The following is a 16,962-nucleotide window of genomic DNA, read 5'->3' as shown; positions in this document are numbered from 1 at the left end:
CGTGGGTTATTATTGACCCAGGCTCTCTGCTCTCCTCCTGCTCTTCTCTCCCACCTATAGCCCCAGACCCAGCATCAAGACTATGCTCAGCGTCATGTTTACTGGAGCAGGAAGCTGATATTCACTTTGTGGTGAGTCAACTTTTCAAAGGTCCTCTTGTGAATTTTATGGATTTCTTATCATCTCAGAGTGGCTTTCTCTAGGTCTGGACTTTCAAGAAATGCCAGGCAATTCCAACAGTGGACCATGATTATGAAGGGAAATGTGTTACTTAGAAAAAGCCTTGCAATGCCAAAGCTTAATAAAAATTATTTTTCATTTGTAATTTCTATATTCTTATTAACAATAAACCAGTAAATAGGTGCAAAATCAATTTATCATTGGAGTTTATATTTGAATTTTAAAGTCTTCCTAAATACCTGAATACTTTGTTTTATGATGTTAGTTTCCTGTATATTGTTTCTATTTTTTTTTATGTTGAGCCATATGGAGGACATTTATTTAGTATCCTTATTAAACTTTTATATTTGCACCACTCACATAAACTGCCTAAAAATTATGATGACAAAATTCCTATCTTTGGAGCCCTCTGTTTTCTTTCTTTTTTCTTTTTCTTCTTTTTTTTCCCCCCAGGAAATTCTTCCAAAAGGGCAGTGCTTGTCATTTAATTGATTTATTGATTTTTTAAAGGTTATTTTATTTATTTTGAGAGAGAAAGAGAGAACATGAGCAGGGGAGGAGCAGAGAGAGAGGAAACTCCTAAGCAGGCACCGTGATGTCAGCACAGAGCCCGATGTGGGCCTTCAACCCATGAACCGTCAGATCATGACCTGGTTGGAAACCAAGAGTTGGACGCTTATCCAACTGTGCCACCCAGACATTCTGCTCATTTAACTAATTTAAATTTTTCTCACCTCATCATATTCTCTTGTGCTCTCTTGTTTTGCTAGAAATACTTTTCTTAAGCTGCACTTTATTGTGATGATATGTGCCTTCTTGAAGAGCATGGAAAGAATTGTCCTGTGATTGATTGCTCTGTCTCTATGACCAAGAGCATTGTGTCGTCCGTGACCCTCGGACGTCTTTAGGAGAACCCACAGGAGACATTGCTCTCCACTTACAATCAGAGCTGGTGGCAGGGGTGGCTCGTCAGGGGTGACCCTAGCACAGCAAGCTAACATTGTTTTGTAAGGGTCACCAGAGAGGGGATGAGATGAGAACAACAGTCTAGTTACATAACTTTTAGGAGGCGTATCGTATATGGTTGAAGGGAGTATTTTGAGAAGCCACGTGGGAGGGGCTAAGAATTTCAAGGAGCATGATCAAGTAACAATATGCTCCATGAACTTCCCTCTGAGCATCTTGGCTGGATTTTGCTGGAGAGCTTTTGTTTGCTGGGTGGGGCATGGTGTTTTAGGACTAGAGACAAACTGCCCAGGATACTGGATGAGAAGCTGAGCCCTGTCAGCAACCCCCTAACCCCCACCCCACCACTTCCTTTTTTAAGCCTCCTTAAGCAGCTCCTCTGTAAATATATGTGGAAGAGATATTTGAAAGACTGTTCACTTGAAGGGGGGCCAAAGCAACTTTCCCGCAGACCTACTCACCTTGAGCCCGCCCTAATGTAAGCACCTGATATAGTTTAACTTCTCCTGAGCAACTCGTTTTTGTGTCTGTGGTCTTCGAGACTCATAACTGGTGCTGATTTCCTCTTTGAGGTGGCTGGAGCAAGGCTTGGAGCTGCACGTGTGGTCCACCTCTCACAAGTGTGCGGGGGTCCCTGTGTGCCTTTTGTCTTAACCTCACTCCTGGGCCCATTTTATTGTCTAACCTTTATTTCTTCTTGCCTAATTTTTCCTGCTTATTTTTTCTTGCCAAACAGTATGCATCTTCTCAGACTGCCTTGACTCCTTACTATTTTAACCTTGAAATTATTGTTTACAAGTATTTTACATAAATAATTCTCTTCCTCTTTCTCTTTCTCCTCTTTCTTCTTCCTCTCCCTTCCCCTCTTTTGTGGTTATTTCATAAGAGTAACAGCAATTATTTCATATCCCATAATATGGTTCTTTGCTTCAAGAGCTGGCCTCCATTGTTGTGACTCTCCATAAACTGACAGAGTAACAACGGGGCATATTTTGGATGAAGATTCATAATACGCATGGTGGAGAAGGGAGGGAGGAAGTGCTCAATTTGCCAAATAGTAAAGGCTCTACCATTGTATAAATAAACATGTACACAGGTAAGCAGCAAATGATATTAACTATATAGGATCTAAAAACACAATAAAATACAAGTGAATCATATTGTACTTCATGAAATAAAGCTGTTATGTATGTTCATACTAAAAATAATGCAAGATCTAATTAGTACTATTCGCTTATAACTGATAATTGACAAATTATCAGACTAACCTCCTAATAACTGTACTTCCAAATGACTACCAGTCATTTCCACCAAGATGTCCCACAGGCACATAAACTCAACATTTTCAGTACAAATTCAACATCTCTGGAAACCCTCATCACTGCCCATACTTGTTTCTCCTTGGTCATTCATATCACTGTTCAGATTTCTCTTTCTCTTTTTTTTAAATGTTTATTCATTTTTGAGAGAGCAAGCATGAGCGGGGTAGTGTCAGAGAGAGAGGAAGATGGAGGATGTGAGACAGGCTCTGAACTGAGGGCACAGAGCTGGACGTGGGGCTCAAACTCACAAACTGAGAGATCATGACCTGAGCTGGAGTTGGACGCTTAATCAGCTGAGCCACCTAGGTGCCCCAGATTCCTCTTTTCTGAAACCCTACATGCACTCGGTGACCCAGTCCCTTGCTTACGTTTGAAATTCCTCTCGAGTGCAGAGTCATGGACTCTAAAGCCATTTCATATCCTACATGTTTTCCTCAGCGACATCTTGGCCTGAGTTCTGTTGTGGGGGTGTGTACTCCAGGGCGCACATAAAACTGTCTTCTGGGTGAGCAGTGAAAGTATCAGAGCTTCTCTTAATATTTTTATCTCTTCCACATTTCTGGCTTTTATAATGCATGCCAGTTATATATGTAAATAAATGTAATCCCACATAGGATGATGTGCTCAGATATTTCTAATGGATGTAGAGTCAAAATGGTTTGGAGACGACCAACCTAGACTATTGTGCTTTGTTACCCTACCTTCAGTGTAACTTTTCCACTTTTTATCACTCATCTATGAGGTAAAATGCTTAGAATAAACTAAGTACTATATAAGTGTTAGCTATTAGTCCTATTTTTTAAGTTTATTTATTTATTTTGAGAGAGAGCAAGCACCTATGTGTATGCATGTGCAAGAGAGAGGGAGAAAGAGAATCCCAAGCAGGCCCTGTGCTGTCAGTGTGGAGCCCTGCACGGGTCTCAGTCTCACAAACTGTGAGATCATGACCTGATCCAAAATCAAGAGTCAGATGCTTGACTGACTGAGCCACCCAGGCGGCCCTAGCTATTAGTACAATTATCCTAGCCCCAAACTTCACTTTCTGTCACCATCTTAGATCCTCATTATCAAGTGTCTGGATTTTTATTTCAAAGTCTTAAATCAGTTTGTTCTCGTAGTAAGATCCCCGCGGTTAGCTCCCTGGCCCCTGGCCTGCTTTGCCAAGTGTGTGTGAGCAGAAGCTGGCACTCTGGCTCTGGCTGGCTAGAGGAGAAAGACTGCTGTGGTCCAGCACCACGAGATGTGTTCAGTCTGCTTCCAGCCTCGCCCTTGATCACTTCCTCTAACACGTCATGTCCCTAAACCACACGAGTCATATGCCACCGCCCAGGAAAGGAAACGTGTAGGCTTTAGATTTTCTATCCAATAAAGTCCAATTCTTCCAGGAGGATGAGGAAAATAAAATATGGTGGCAAGTACCTTCTTAGGATTTGTGGAGTTCTGTGTTCTACTGTATTTGCTGAGAAAAGGGGTGCGGGAGTGGCCTAGAGTTAAGGCTTCTGAGTCATGTGACATGAATTCAAACACAACTCTCTCTAGTGTGATCTTGGGTAATTTTCTTATCTGTAAAAGGGCATAACGATACCTGCCTCACAGGATTGTAAGATAACACATACAACGACGTCCTTGGGAACCAGTAAGTTTTGAATCAGTGGTAGCACTTGTCATTTGCAACGTTCTGACACTTTTAGAAAGTCTTAGAAAGGTCTCCTACTTGGGGGAGATTTAACACATTCTAGTTAAAGAAGACTTCTTGAAAGAAATGTCAACTAAGTGGCAGCTGACATACACAGGAAGGTCGCAGGCAGTGACCACACTGTAGGGTGGTGTGGCTGGAGCAGCGGCAGGGGGAGCCGGGGGAGGGAGCAGCGGCGGGGGGAGCCGGCCAGGGTCAGGGATCTGAATATCTTCTCTTTTGTACGATACCGCAGAGCCTTCTCTGCCACCATCGCAACCAACTTTATTTTTGTCAGATAGCACCTGCAAAGACCACTCCGTACAACCCTCAGAAAACTAAAGCAGCACCTTTATTTTATACAAACAGTATAAAATGTTTATTACGCAAGAGCTGTGTTTTGTTTACAATATATTAAATTGCTTCAAGCCAATGCCAAAAGTCCATACATTATATTCCCTACTTTATTGTGTTTACAATATATTATATTGTTAAATGCCACTGCCACAGTGTTCATTCGTTCTTTCTTTCTCTCTTTCTTTCTTCTTTCTTTCTTTCTACTGAATTCTCTGGAATCATGGTAAGGTCAAAATATATTGTATTGAGAGTTTAAAAACAAGGGGAATTTAAAATGTGACAAATGTCTAAATACACCATGATAACATTAGAAATGCTGCACCTTCAACGCAATTAACTGCTTCACCAAAACGCTGTGGTTTATGCATTTTTGTTCACTTATGCTTGTACCTTCTCCAGTGGTCCCCAGCCCCTTGACACCATGAATGCATTGCAATTTAGGAAATAATTTACCGCCTACACACCTGAAAAGACACAGTTTTAACCTGATCGACTGACATAACTTCCAATCTGTCCCAAAATACTGAAACAAGAAAATCTATGCCATCACACTACAGATGTACTTAAAAAACTTAAAAGGAAGAGTAAATATCAGTTCAGTGATTTATAATGAAGCTAATAAAATTCAGGCCAGGATTCTTAACTGTAATGAACATTATTTGAACATTCAACACATGAAAGGTTAACAGAGGCTATGAACTTGGTGTAACTTAAAACGTTTCAGATGTCGGAGTTCACCAGATGTAATTGGATTCAGGTGGATCCTGCCTCCCCTCGGTCTTTTTAAGTGAAGGCCTGTGCTGCCTGAGCCGGGTGCCTGCTGGCCTCAGGGCATGCATGAGGCTGGCTCCGTACCCTGTAAAATTATTCACAGCTTAAAAGAAAAGAAACTACAAAAACAGGCTCTTCAGATTCATTATTAACCATTCAAATGAAATCCATTTTCCCGTTTCATCCCCTAGTGAAATACCACAGCCATCACAAAAAGCCGCCTGAATGAAGAGATGTTACAGGTTCAGGATCTCTGTTAATAAAGAAACCTATTTTAGGAACCATCCAATCTGGTTTCCATCGAAGCTCTGAGTCACTATAGATTTTGGCCGTGCAGAAACTCTTGACCAAAGTGTGGATGAATTTGACCGAATGAAGGATTTTCTCCACCCAAGGGCTGGTGGGGATCTAGCACTGAGGTCCCAAAGCGGGGGTGCTTCTGCAGAAGATGATTATTTTCACCGCATTGCAAAACCAGCCTCAATTAAATTGAACATCCCCACTGTTCATATCAATCACATAATCAAGTGTGGCTGTTGCACTTACATAAAGTAGGATTTTGGTAAGAAGTAAGTGCTTCTATGATACATCTGCGAGAAGGGTTAAGATTAGAACTGACTCCTTATCAATGGGGATTTGTCAGCTTCAGTCCATTTCCAGCTCAGTGGTAAGTGAACTGTAACACCGAGTAACACAGCTTCTAACCTCCCTTCCTCCTGCTTGTCAATCTCTGGAGGTGCCTGGGGCACTAAGTCATTTCTACTGATATTCTAGAAACGGATCCAAGACAGCAATAGCATTTTAAAAATCTGCCTCCATCTTCCTATGCATTAGAGTCGAGTTCGGCATTCTGTTTGTTCCCTGTGGTTTTTAAATGCAAGCATGCCATTAAGTAACTACTGAGAACAGAATACTTTGTTCCTGAATGTGTTTCTTTGAATTGTCAGTATGTAGGCTAGTAGCTCAGGGAACAGCCAGAACACGCGCCAACAATGGCGCTGAAATAAATCCCTACCCTGCACTCTCCCCGCCACCCATGAAGCCCGAACCTCCCTGCTGGCGAGGGTGAGCCTCAGCCGGGAAGTCTGCCTCCAGTGTCCTCCTCCCCCATAACATGTCTGGGTGCCCAGGACCTCCCAAAGTGTCACCTCGCCGGGAGTCTGTTCCCAGCCGAACTCTGTGCCTCAGAGCTTCCTTGTCACCTCCCCCTGGTCAAAATAAACCCCATTCTTTCAGCCCCATTCTCTAAGCTAATGTACCAAATGGCTAGGTGGCCTGTCCCAGAAAACATATTTGCATCTTAATCAAGCACCAGGGCATCTTCTTGATGCAATGCCTTGATCAGAGGGTGACAGGTAGTCAATGACAAAATGACAACATTCTCAGCGGTGGGTCTATTGAGTGGGGATGGGTGGGCGCGGGCAGACCTGTGAGAAATGCTCACCAATGCCACCTGAGGGCCCCTAACATGGCTTCTTTTGGGAGGAGTGACCAGTGTATCAGCAGGGACAGTGCCCCTCTACTCTCTGGCCATCACTCTTGGTCACCAGGCCCCAAATGTGGGTCTCAGAAGATCTCTGTACCTGAGGCCTGGGATGTAGAGTGTGTGACCTCAGCTCATCCCAGGGCCCGAGGGCGTCCTGATAGCTACTTTGATTTGGGGACAAGCCTTAGGATTTGTATCCTGAGTTGAGGCTCCTTTAAAGGATTTGGTTTACTCTTTCCCAAAGGGTCTCCAGAAATGGTTAGTTTTCTACAGGTCTCTTTTAGTTCAAAAAAGGCTTCCCCTAAGTACGTCCCTGCATGGATACCATTCAACCATTCCCACCCGGGGGAAAGGACTATTTTCCAAAGAAGCTGCAAGTCTTGTTAAGCTACGCCCACCTGAAGCCAATTCAATCTCCCATGCGGTCAATTCAGTGAGTGAAAAAGACTCGAATCAATGGCTTAGTGTAGTCTAGACTAGACACCAACCTATCCTAAAATAAACAAACAAGCACGTATACCTACATATAGATGTATTAGATATACATCATAATAATATAATGTGACCATTGTAAAAAGATTGGAGGTTTTGGATTGAGATGTATAAGTATACTTATATATAATGTTGAGATATCTTCCCTCAGCCTAGCTAATCGTTTCTGCATTCACTGGGCTACATGTACCACATTTTGGACGCTGCGGATCTAGGAAAACATCTGATGTGAAAGTGATCTGTTCAATTTGTGCCCACTATTTTAAAGACTGGATATGACCGGCACAAAGAGAACTTCTGCTGTTGAAGGACGTGGAAGGACTGAAGCCTTCCTTCCCTCTAAGGAAAAGTGGACAGCGGCCCCACGCTTGGGAGCCGGTGTTCTAACTGCGAGATGGGTTGGAACCACATTGTTTATTTTGTTCACTTGCTAATTGACTGGCCCTCCAACCAGAACCTGGGCTCTGCCAGGCGGGGCATTCTCTCTCTGTTCACTGGCGTGCCTTCAATGCCTGGATTCCTGCTTATAACAGAGAAGGTATCAATCAAAATGAAATGGTTGAATTTAGTCAGTTTCATTTTGTGTCTAAAATAGGCCAACGGCTTATTATCTATACAGCTAGTTCAGTTTTGGTAGTCAGTAAATTAAAAAAAACACGACTCTGTTATAACATCTCTTCTATATTTCACAGGTCTTTCTTTTTCTTTTTCTTTTTCTTTTTGCCTAAAAGAACTCATTTAAAACATACCATAACCAATGAACATTAATGATTTTAAAGAGCAAATCTCTTCATGTTTTATGTGCTTGCTGATAAATCTTGAATGATGAAATCTGAACGAAATAAATGGATATAGTTCATTTAAAATCTTATACTTGTTATTCTTTCGTATTACCATACTGTATTACCAAATCAACCTGAATTACTAATGACTAGATAACAGTTGTGGACTCTTTTACAGAAGTGGTGATCATTTACGCTGAGGCCTTGCCTTTAGACTCTAACATTTAGACTCAAAGGTTTGGAAATTGTGGGGGCCAGGGGGAGGCACGGGGGAGAAGAGGCAGAGAAGGGGAAGCTGTTTTTACTGAAATGGAAAGCCGAACCGAGTTATGGGTTATCTATTGGCCTTTGGAGCCAAGACGTGAGAGGCTTGCTCTCCAGAAGCTCCCACTCACTTTTATTGCAGTGTCTTCCGTGCCAGCCTTCTTGACACTGGCATTTGTTGGGTTCATGGCAAGTTCCATGTGTACCGCAGCCAGGCTCACAGACGGCTAGAGTCAGAGGAGATAAAAAAGAGTGCTTCCTGAGCTTTCATTGTTCCCCAGAATTACACAGATGCTTTTCTTGTAGTTTTTCTGTGTGTGTGTTTTAATTTTTTAAATTTATTTATTTAAAAATTTTTTTTAAATGTTTATTTTATTTTTGTGAAGAGAGACAGAACATGAGCAGGGGAGGGTTAGAGAGAGAGGGAGACACAGAATCAGAAGACAGGCTTTGGGCTCTGAGCTGTCAGCACAGAGCCCGACGCAGGGCTTGAACCCACGAACTGTGAGATCATGACTGAAGTCAGACGCTTAACCAACCCAGGTGCCCCTTTAATTTATTATTGAGAGAGACAGAAGAAGAGTGCTAGCACGAGAGGGGTAGAGAGACAGAGACACAGAATCTGAACCAGGCTCCAGGCTCTAAGCTGTTAATCACAGAGCCCAACGCAGGACTCAAACTCATATGCCACAAGATCAGGACCTGAGCCGAAGTCAGACACTTAACGACTGAGCCACCTGGGCGCCCCTCTGGTAGTTCTTTACAATGTGTTAGTTTGCGCTTCATCCCCTGTTGTTTTTTGTTCCCTAAGCCAATCTCCAGCTCTAAGTCAGTCTGGGACTTTTTGAAACAGTCCTGCACTGCCTGGGTGATTCCGTTGGTTGAGCCTCTGATTCTTGATTTTGGCTTGGGTCATGATCTCACAGTCATGGGATCCAGCCCCATGTTGGGGTCCATACTGAGCATGGAGCCTGCTTAAGATTCTCTCTCTCTCTCTCTCTCTCTCTCTCTCTCTCTTTCTGCCCCTTCCCCTGGCTCACACATGCATGCTCTCTTTCTCTCTAAAATAAAATAAAATAAAGTCCTGGGAGAGATCTTAAACTAAGCTTGATGCTTCTCATTCACAAAAGATGCTCAGTAGGACTTTGAACACTGCTGGAATGGAAGTTCATTTTCCTTAAGAAAAACTCCAAATACATAAAAGTTCAGTTCCTTGTGTGTGAATGCATCTGGCTTTTTACATGCATGGATTTCATACAGTGTTTTGCTCTAACTAAGGGGAACGTATATGTCAGTGAAGAAAGGTTCACAGTAATGCTGAGGCCACGTGCAGCGGGTGCAGAAGTTATGGGGGGGGGGAGACACCCCCCCCCCCGCCCCAGGCCAGGCAGATTATGTGAATGGGTACTTACGCTTTGAACAGAGGTCTCCTTGGTAACCTTTGGAGCACTTGCATTTGCTTTTACCAATGCATTTGCCTCCATTTCGACAGGGTTGTGGGCATTTACCTGAAACATAGATGGATGCAAATAGGCAAGGAACTCAGGGCTTCACTCAGAGGTCATCACATTTTTCAAAAGAACTGCAGGGCTTTGAGTAAATAACTGCTTTTTAAATGGCAGCAATTTAACTTGTTTCAGATCTACTCTGGCTTTGAGACGGAGTTTCATTTTTTGGCACAAACAGGCTAGTGTTCTCACTTAGGATTGCTAACCTATATCTTCTACAATAAATGTGTTGCCTACATTTATATTTATATAAATGTATTTATATTACTTTTTAATAAACAGAATGAACTTCTGACTCATAAACACTTGTAAGACAGGGGAAAAGTTAAGATACAAATTAACCTCTACATGATCTTTCCTCAGGGTTCAGACTTTGAATGTCGCTCTTTCTGCAAGCAGGCCTATACCTGTACCCTGCAGGCTCTTTCTCGGCCTGGGGCCCCCCAGAGATCAGGGCTTGCACGCAGAGAGTGTCTTTGCTGAAGTGATCCTAGGAAACCGGGATGGGGGGGACAGGGAGAGTGAAAAATGGAAGGAGGGAAAGCCGACACAAAAGTATATTTGTGGGCTGGCCATCCCTGCGGCTCTATCTTGCTAGGTCCTTCTGAGGACTCGTGGAGACTGTACCCTCAAGTCACTTTTAAGAAGGGAGAGGGGACAAAAAATTAACAACAGAACTCCCCTATGACCAAGCAATAGCACTGCTAGTGATTTACCCAAGGGATACAGAAGTGCTGATGCATAGGAGCACATGTACCCCAATGTTCATAGCAGCACTGTCAATAACAGCCAAATCATGGAAAGAGCCTAAATGTCCATTCAGCTGATGAGTGGATCAAGAAGATGTGGTTTATCTATACAATGGAGTACTACATGGCAATGAGAAAGAATGAAATCTGGCCATTTGTAGCAACGTGGATGGAACTCGAGGGTGTCATGCTAAGTGAAATAAGTCAGGCGGAGAAGTACAGATGCCGTATGTTTTCACTCATAAGTGGAACAGGAGAAACTTAACAGAAGACCATGGGGGAGGGGAAGGGGAAAAATAGGTGGAGAGAGGGAGGAGGCAAACCATGAGGGACTCTTGAATATGGAGAACAAACTGAGGGCTGATGGGGGAGGGGGAGAAGGGAAAGGGGGGTGATGGGCATGGAGGAGGGCACTTGTGGGGCTGAGCACTGGGTGTTATATAAAAACCAACTTGACAATAAACTATAAAAAAAATAAAGTAACTTCAGTGAAAAAAAAGAAGGGAAGGGGAGTTCATTGTCTCCCACTGGCCGAGGGTCATCCTATGGGATAGCTTCCTCACACTACCGATCTGCCGCTATGTGAGTGCAGACTGAGTTTTTAGGACTCAGGAGTCTTTGGGTAAAAATCAGGAGAAGTGTGGAGCAGCTAAGATGAGGTACAACCTGAGGTGCCTGAGTGGCTCAGTCGGTTAAGTGTCTGACTCTTGATTTTGGCTCAGGTCATGATCTCAAGGTTTGTGAGTTGGAGCCCTACATTGGGCTCTGCACTGACAGCATGGAGACTGCTTGGGATTCTCCCTCTCTCCCTCTCTCTGCCTCTCCCTTGCTCTCTCTCTCTCAAAATAATAAACTTAAAAAATAAAGATAAGGTGCAATCAGGTTATGCTTGTGCAAAACAGGTTGCCCGTTTTGTGGCAGCGACTGGTGTAAAAGGCTGGCTGAGAACGATGGGAGATAGGCCCCCAGAGGGGCCCGATACCACACCTGTGCATTTTCTGGAATGTCTTAGTTCCTAAGGATGCATTATTCTTTCTTTGATCTTGGCACCAGACGAGAATTGCTGATGTTTTCACAGCTCTTTAGAATATAGGATTTTAGAGCTGGGATAGGGCCTTAGATGTAAAAATTACATAATGATTTTCTTCTTTCTTACTCCAGAAGCTACTTATTCTCTCTCTGCAATCTAGAATTTGCCATCCTAATGCTGAATGTTTTGAAGAAGCAGAAGGAAAAGGATTGTTCATCCAGAGCTGAGGCCACATCTTTGTGAACGATGTTCCAAAGAGAGCAAACAGACATTAGATTTTGGTAGTGGAGGAGTTAGGATTTTTTTTATTGCTGTTCTTTTTATTTTCTACATTTTAGCAGACTACTTATTACAAAAGCCTCAGCACATTAGGAGAATAAAGGGAAGCTCTATCCTAAAACAACACCTTTTTTTTCTCGAAGCTGTTCTTTCAAAGGTTCAATGAAGTTTTGAAAGAAGTGATCTACTATATGCTTTACTGACAAGTACTGTTTGATAAACATGAATTCCATATGCAAATTATTTTGCTTCTCTTTTAACTTATCCAAAGGGAGCTTCTTCATATATAAGTTGATCAAAGCAGCATTTAGTGGAGACAATAAAGACATAATATTAATATGTTAGAGTCTCTCAAAAACCTGGAATGCCATTATCTCTGCAGGTTTTTCTGATGCAGGGATGTTCCAGAAACAGGCTTTAAAATAACCTTAATAATAGAATATCACCTTTTCATTGACCATTAAAAATATAAAGGGTCCTTTGTGCTAGGTTTGTATACAAAGAATAGCATTTACTATTTGGTCAAGGTCCCAAGTCTTACCTAAAGGAAAGGAATACCTAACTCTGAATTTTCATTTGTATCCATGAAGCATCTGATCCCATCATATGCACAAAATGTCACAGTAGTCTGTCATTTGGGTTTTTCAAATAAACAAGATGTGGGGCAATAATTTTATGGCAGAAAAAAACAGTACTTATTATGGAATACTTGGCGAGCCCAAATTTCCCCACGTCCAATGAAAGATGAATTTGGCAGACAGGGATATCACAGAGAATGACTGGTGGACAGAAACTTTTCATTGACTCCATGGGTATTTTTGTTTCCTTGGTCAGAGGGAAGGGAGAGCCCTCAGGGTCACCACAGCCAGGAATAAGGACATCACACAGTAGAGATGTGACTGCAGAGGGCTATCTGAAGGCCATTCCAAATCAAATCTTATGGAGCCAAATCTTATGAACCTCATGAAAGTATGATTGCTTTAAAATTCAGAATCCTGTAAGTGTCTTTAATATTGACTTCCTTTTCCTGAAAGTATTTTGCAACAGATTCTATCCATTAGAGAGTGGGAAAGTGAGTCATCCTGAAAGATTACACATTTTTACCTAAAACAGACTAACAGATTGAAGACAAACAGATTTGACTGTTGAATCAGTTAGCATTCTTATAACCAGTGGATAAATCCAGTGAGAATGACGAGCAAGGGATGGACAAAATGAGGACATTAAGCTTCCTCTGCCTATCAGATTGCAGGATAATTTAAAATTGGGGCTCTGCTTCACATCGATTAAAATAGTTTACAGTAAGTGTCAACAACTATCATCACTGGGTCTTAGGATTATGGGTGATTTTTAATTGTTTTATTCAGTATTCTAAATTTTTTATAAGGAAAATTTTATAGAGGATTTTTATAATAATAAAAACCCATTAAGTTATTTAAAAACCCATTTATTATACAATATAAATAATTCATGTAAACTTTTAAACTGAAAGTTCATTGAAGATTTGTGGGATATCTATGAATCTTAAATAACAAGATAAATGTACACTATGTACACCCAGATATGCCTAACCACAATGTTATTTGTTAATTGGGAAGAGTATCTCAAATTAAGTCAAAGTGAAGTTTGAGAAGATATCAGTCCTGACAGAGGCCAGGAGAAATGAAAATATAAATTACATTGGAATAGTATGTAATATATACATATAATATATATAATGGAATACTATTCAACAACTAAAAGGAAGTAATGATACATGCCACAACATGGATGAACCTCAAAAATATTATGCTAAGTGAAAGAAGTCAGACACAAAAGAACATATATTGTGTGGTTCTATTAAATGAAATGTCCAGAGTAGGCAAATCTCTAGAGACAGAAAGTAGACCAGTGGCTTCCAGTCTTGGGGAAAGGGGAATGGGGAGTCACTGCTCATGGGTACCAAGCTTCTTTTGTGGGTGATGACGTACTTTGGAATGAGACAGAAGTGATGCTGTACAACTTAATGAATACACTGAATTGCATATTTTAAAATGGTAAACTATGGTACGTGAATTATATTTCCATTTAAAAACAAGAATTCATAATTCAAGTCTTTGTTTCTACCGTACTAGAGGCAGTTATCAACTCAAGGCCTATTTCCACATTTTCTTGCTTCTTGTAATAGAAATAGGACATTTCTTAGAAGGATTTGAGCATAACCTATAGATAGATAGGAATAATCAGGGGCTTTCAAAGGCCTACATTTTAGGTACATTAGCAAAAAAAAAACCAAATAAAAGTCATGGTCTCTGCCAATGGAAAGGTCATAAACCAAGGGCATGAAAGTCATACTTACATAAGGAGAAATGAGCCCATGAACAAAGATTCATAAATACGATCTAACTAAGTATGTGAAGTCTGAGAGGAAGTATAGAGAAAGAAAATCGAGGGAAGTTAGTTCAGAGATATCTTTATCAGGGCAGCGTAATTCATTAAGAACAGAAACCATATCCTGACAATTAATGACATGTTCTATGGAAACTTCAGAGGTATTTCATTTGTACTCTATAAAAAAAAATGGTTACTTCATCTACTACTCATTGAAGTACCAAATCTCACAGATAGATTAGAGGTCGAAAGTCAAAATTGGAAGTCAATATTATTTAATTTGGAGCCTCCTGCAACTTAAGAAACCATGGTTGGATTAACCAGCAGTATTTTACAGATATGATACAGCTGGAAATGAAAATGCCATATTCTAGAGCTCCCAGAAAAGCAGGGATACGGTACCCTTAGCAGACATGCTCACTTTCCTTTTGCTCCTTTCTGAACCAAGTGCTGGTGTTATCTCTTTTCTGGATCTTAAAGCAATCTAGGGTGAGGTGGCTGCTATCTGAGTTTCAGAGAGCTTCAGTGATTGCCGAGGGTTACAAGGCCCGCAGGGGCAAAGCCAAGGGGATAAGCAGTTGGATATCCTGATTCTGAAAACAATGATTACCTACCCCATTCCACCCTTACTTTTTTTCCCTTTCTTCTATTGAAGCATGACAAACATATAGTGAAGGCCTAGCTGCATTGATCTAAAGTTTACAGCTCAACTACTTTTTTCTACATAAATAAACACTCATGTGATACTTCATCAGTCAAGATATAGAGCATTTTTGGTGGCCTATAAAGTTTCTGTCTGCCCCCAAGCACCGTCCTGGTTTCTACTATCATCCATTACTTTGGCCTGTTCTTAAACTTCATAAAAGTGGAATCATGCAGTATGCACATTTTTGTATCTAGTTCCTTTACTTAACATCGGTGTGATTCATTCATGCTGTATGTGCTATTAGTTTGTTCTTTTTTATTGCTGTGTACCCTTTTCCCCTTTGTCTTGAACCTATGCTTTTTTCTTAGGTGGGTTATTAGGCTCAGTGTAATTCAGGAAATATGGTGGTAACTGGCAGGGAAGAAACTCTATGCCTGCAGGTGGCTGAACACATCCACCTGTCCCAAAGCTCTGGTCTACATCTCTAGGCTGAAACCTGGAGATTGGCTCTGCCCAATGAGAAGGGGACAGACTCACTAACGAGAAGCAAACCAACATGCTGAACAACCGAAACCCAGATGACACTGAGTCAGAGTGTTTGCTGTGAGTCATCTGAGCTGAGCTATGGTACCCTTTGCCCTGCACCCCAACCTGTAGTCAAAACGAATGGCGGCTAAATCTAGTGAGAAGGAATCACTGGCCTGAGACTTTAGATAAGCTCTTCATTGTCTCTGCCTCACTGATGAGATGGTAGGGTTAGGTGGGCTTTTGAAGATCCCCCCAGAAGTGAAGAGAATGCAGAAGGTCAATACTCACTTATTTCACACTGTTCCCCCTCTAGACCTGGGGGGCAAATACACTTTCCAGGGTAGAAACAGGTCCCTCCATTAAAGCAGGTAGTTGAGCAGTTTGCTATTAGAATGAATAACAGGGTATTGCGTTAGACAGTAGGCTAAACATAAAGAAAAATATCCAATTTCACTTAAATCAGGTGATACTTCTGGGTCATCTGCTTTTTTCTTTTTTTCTTTTTTACATAAAGACTCATGTGATACTTCATCAATCAAGATATAGAGTATTTTTTTACTTATTTAGTCAAGGAAGCTGCTTTGCAAATGCAAGAATTGTAACCAAGTGCTGACCCATTTGCAAATTTCAACAACATAGTAGGAGAGCACACTCATTATATATGATCCTCACCCAGGGGCTTATATTTGGAGACAAAAGGCATGGTGTGTAAAAAAAAAATACCTTCTTTATTTTCTTGTAAATATCTATGCCCTTGAAAGAAAGAACACTATAAACTCCCCAAAAATGTTTTTTTAGCAAAAAGAAGAGGGAGAAAAGAGAAAACTTACTTTGGAATAGATAAAAGGGAGAGAGGCCATAAGTATTAGGATCTGGCAGAATGAGAACAGAGACTCATTTTATGTAATAGGGATTTAAAAAAAAATAATTAACGTTTATGACATTTGAAGGAAGGAGTCTGGTATTCAAGAAAGGACTGTCAGTCCGCATGAGACCCCACAGGCCGGTGAGTGGCAGCACCCAGTTGGACAGATTATTGTGGGAGTCCAAATAACTAGGTCTTCCAGGTAAAAATCAAACTGTTTATGATTCATCCTAAACCCTCTCTTCATGGCAACGTCTGGAATTTCACTGCTCACTGGCACCTAAAATAGAGGGAAGATGGAAATGGGGACAAGGGGAGAACAAGTATCTCAAAATAGACACGCTGGCTCATTCTATTAAGGATGTTAAAATGAGGGCTTGGAGTCTCAGCAATTCCAGTTATATGGTCAATTTGTTCTTGTCCTATATGGAACAGGCTAAAGTTGGCTATAGATGAACTAAAGCTGAAGGAAGCTTCCAGTAGGAAGATCAGAAAGGAGGTCCAAAAGTTACGCGTATGCTTCCTTTGTGGAAAAGAAGGCCAATCAGCATATTACTGCAAATATCATACTTCTTAAAGGATAAAGCTTTTTGTTTAAAATTGTAAGTATCTCCCATCTTAAGGCAATGCTGCCTTCGCTTTTGCAAAATCCAGCCTCCTGATGCATGAGGAAGCAGCAGCATTTGGGTATA

The 16,962-nt window shown here is 41.4% G+C and overlaps 1 protein-coding gene across 1 annotated transcript in view; it reads right to left on the bottom strand.

Annotated features, from left to right (window-relative positions):
* Positions 1-4,473: 4,473 nt before the first annotated feature.
* WIF1 (WNT inhibitory factor 1) overlaps positions 4,474-16,962 on the bottom strand; it is a 70,942-nt gene continuing 58,453 nt past the window's right edge. Inside the window, exons 7-10 of the mRNA XM_029955830.1 lie at positions 15,694-15,789; positions 9,708-9,803; positions 8,427-8,522; positions 4,474-5,356 (exon numbers count right to left, since the gene is read on the bottom strand). Coding sequence (XP_029811690.1) covers positions 5,235-5,356; positions 8,427-8,522; positions 9,708-9,803; positions 15,694-15,789 — 410 coding nt within the window. The 3' untranslated portion in view covers positions 4,474-5,234. The remainder of the gene's footprint in view (positions 5,357-8,426; positions 8,523-9,707; positions 9,804-15,693; positions 15,790-16,962) is intronic.

This window comes from Suricata suricatta, chromosome 10, assembly GCF_006229205.1.
Source record: "Suricata suricatta isolate VVHF042 chromosome 10, meerkat_22Aug2017_6uvM2_HiC, whole genome shotgun sequence".
Taxonomy (NCBI): domain Eukaryota; kingdom Metazoa; phylum Chordata; class Mammalia; order Carnivora; family Herpestidae; genus Suricata; species Suricata suricatta.
The sequence above is the reverse complement of the archived record's forward strand: the minus strand, read 5'-3'. Positions and strand labels throughout refer to the sequence as shown.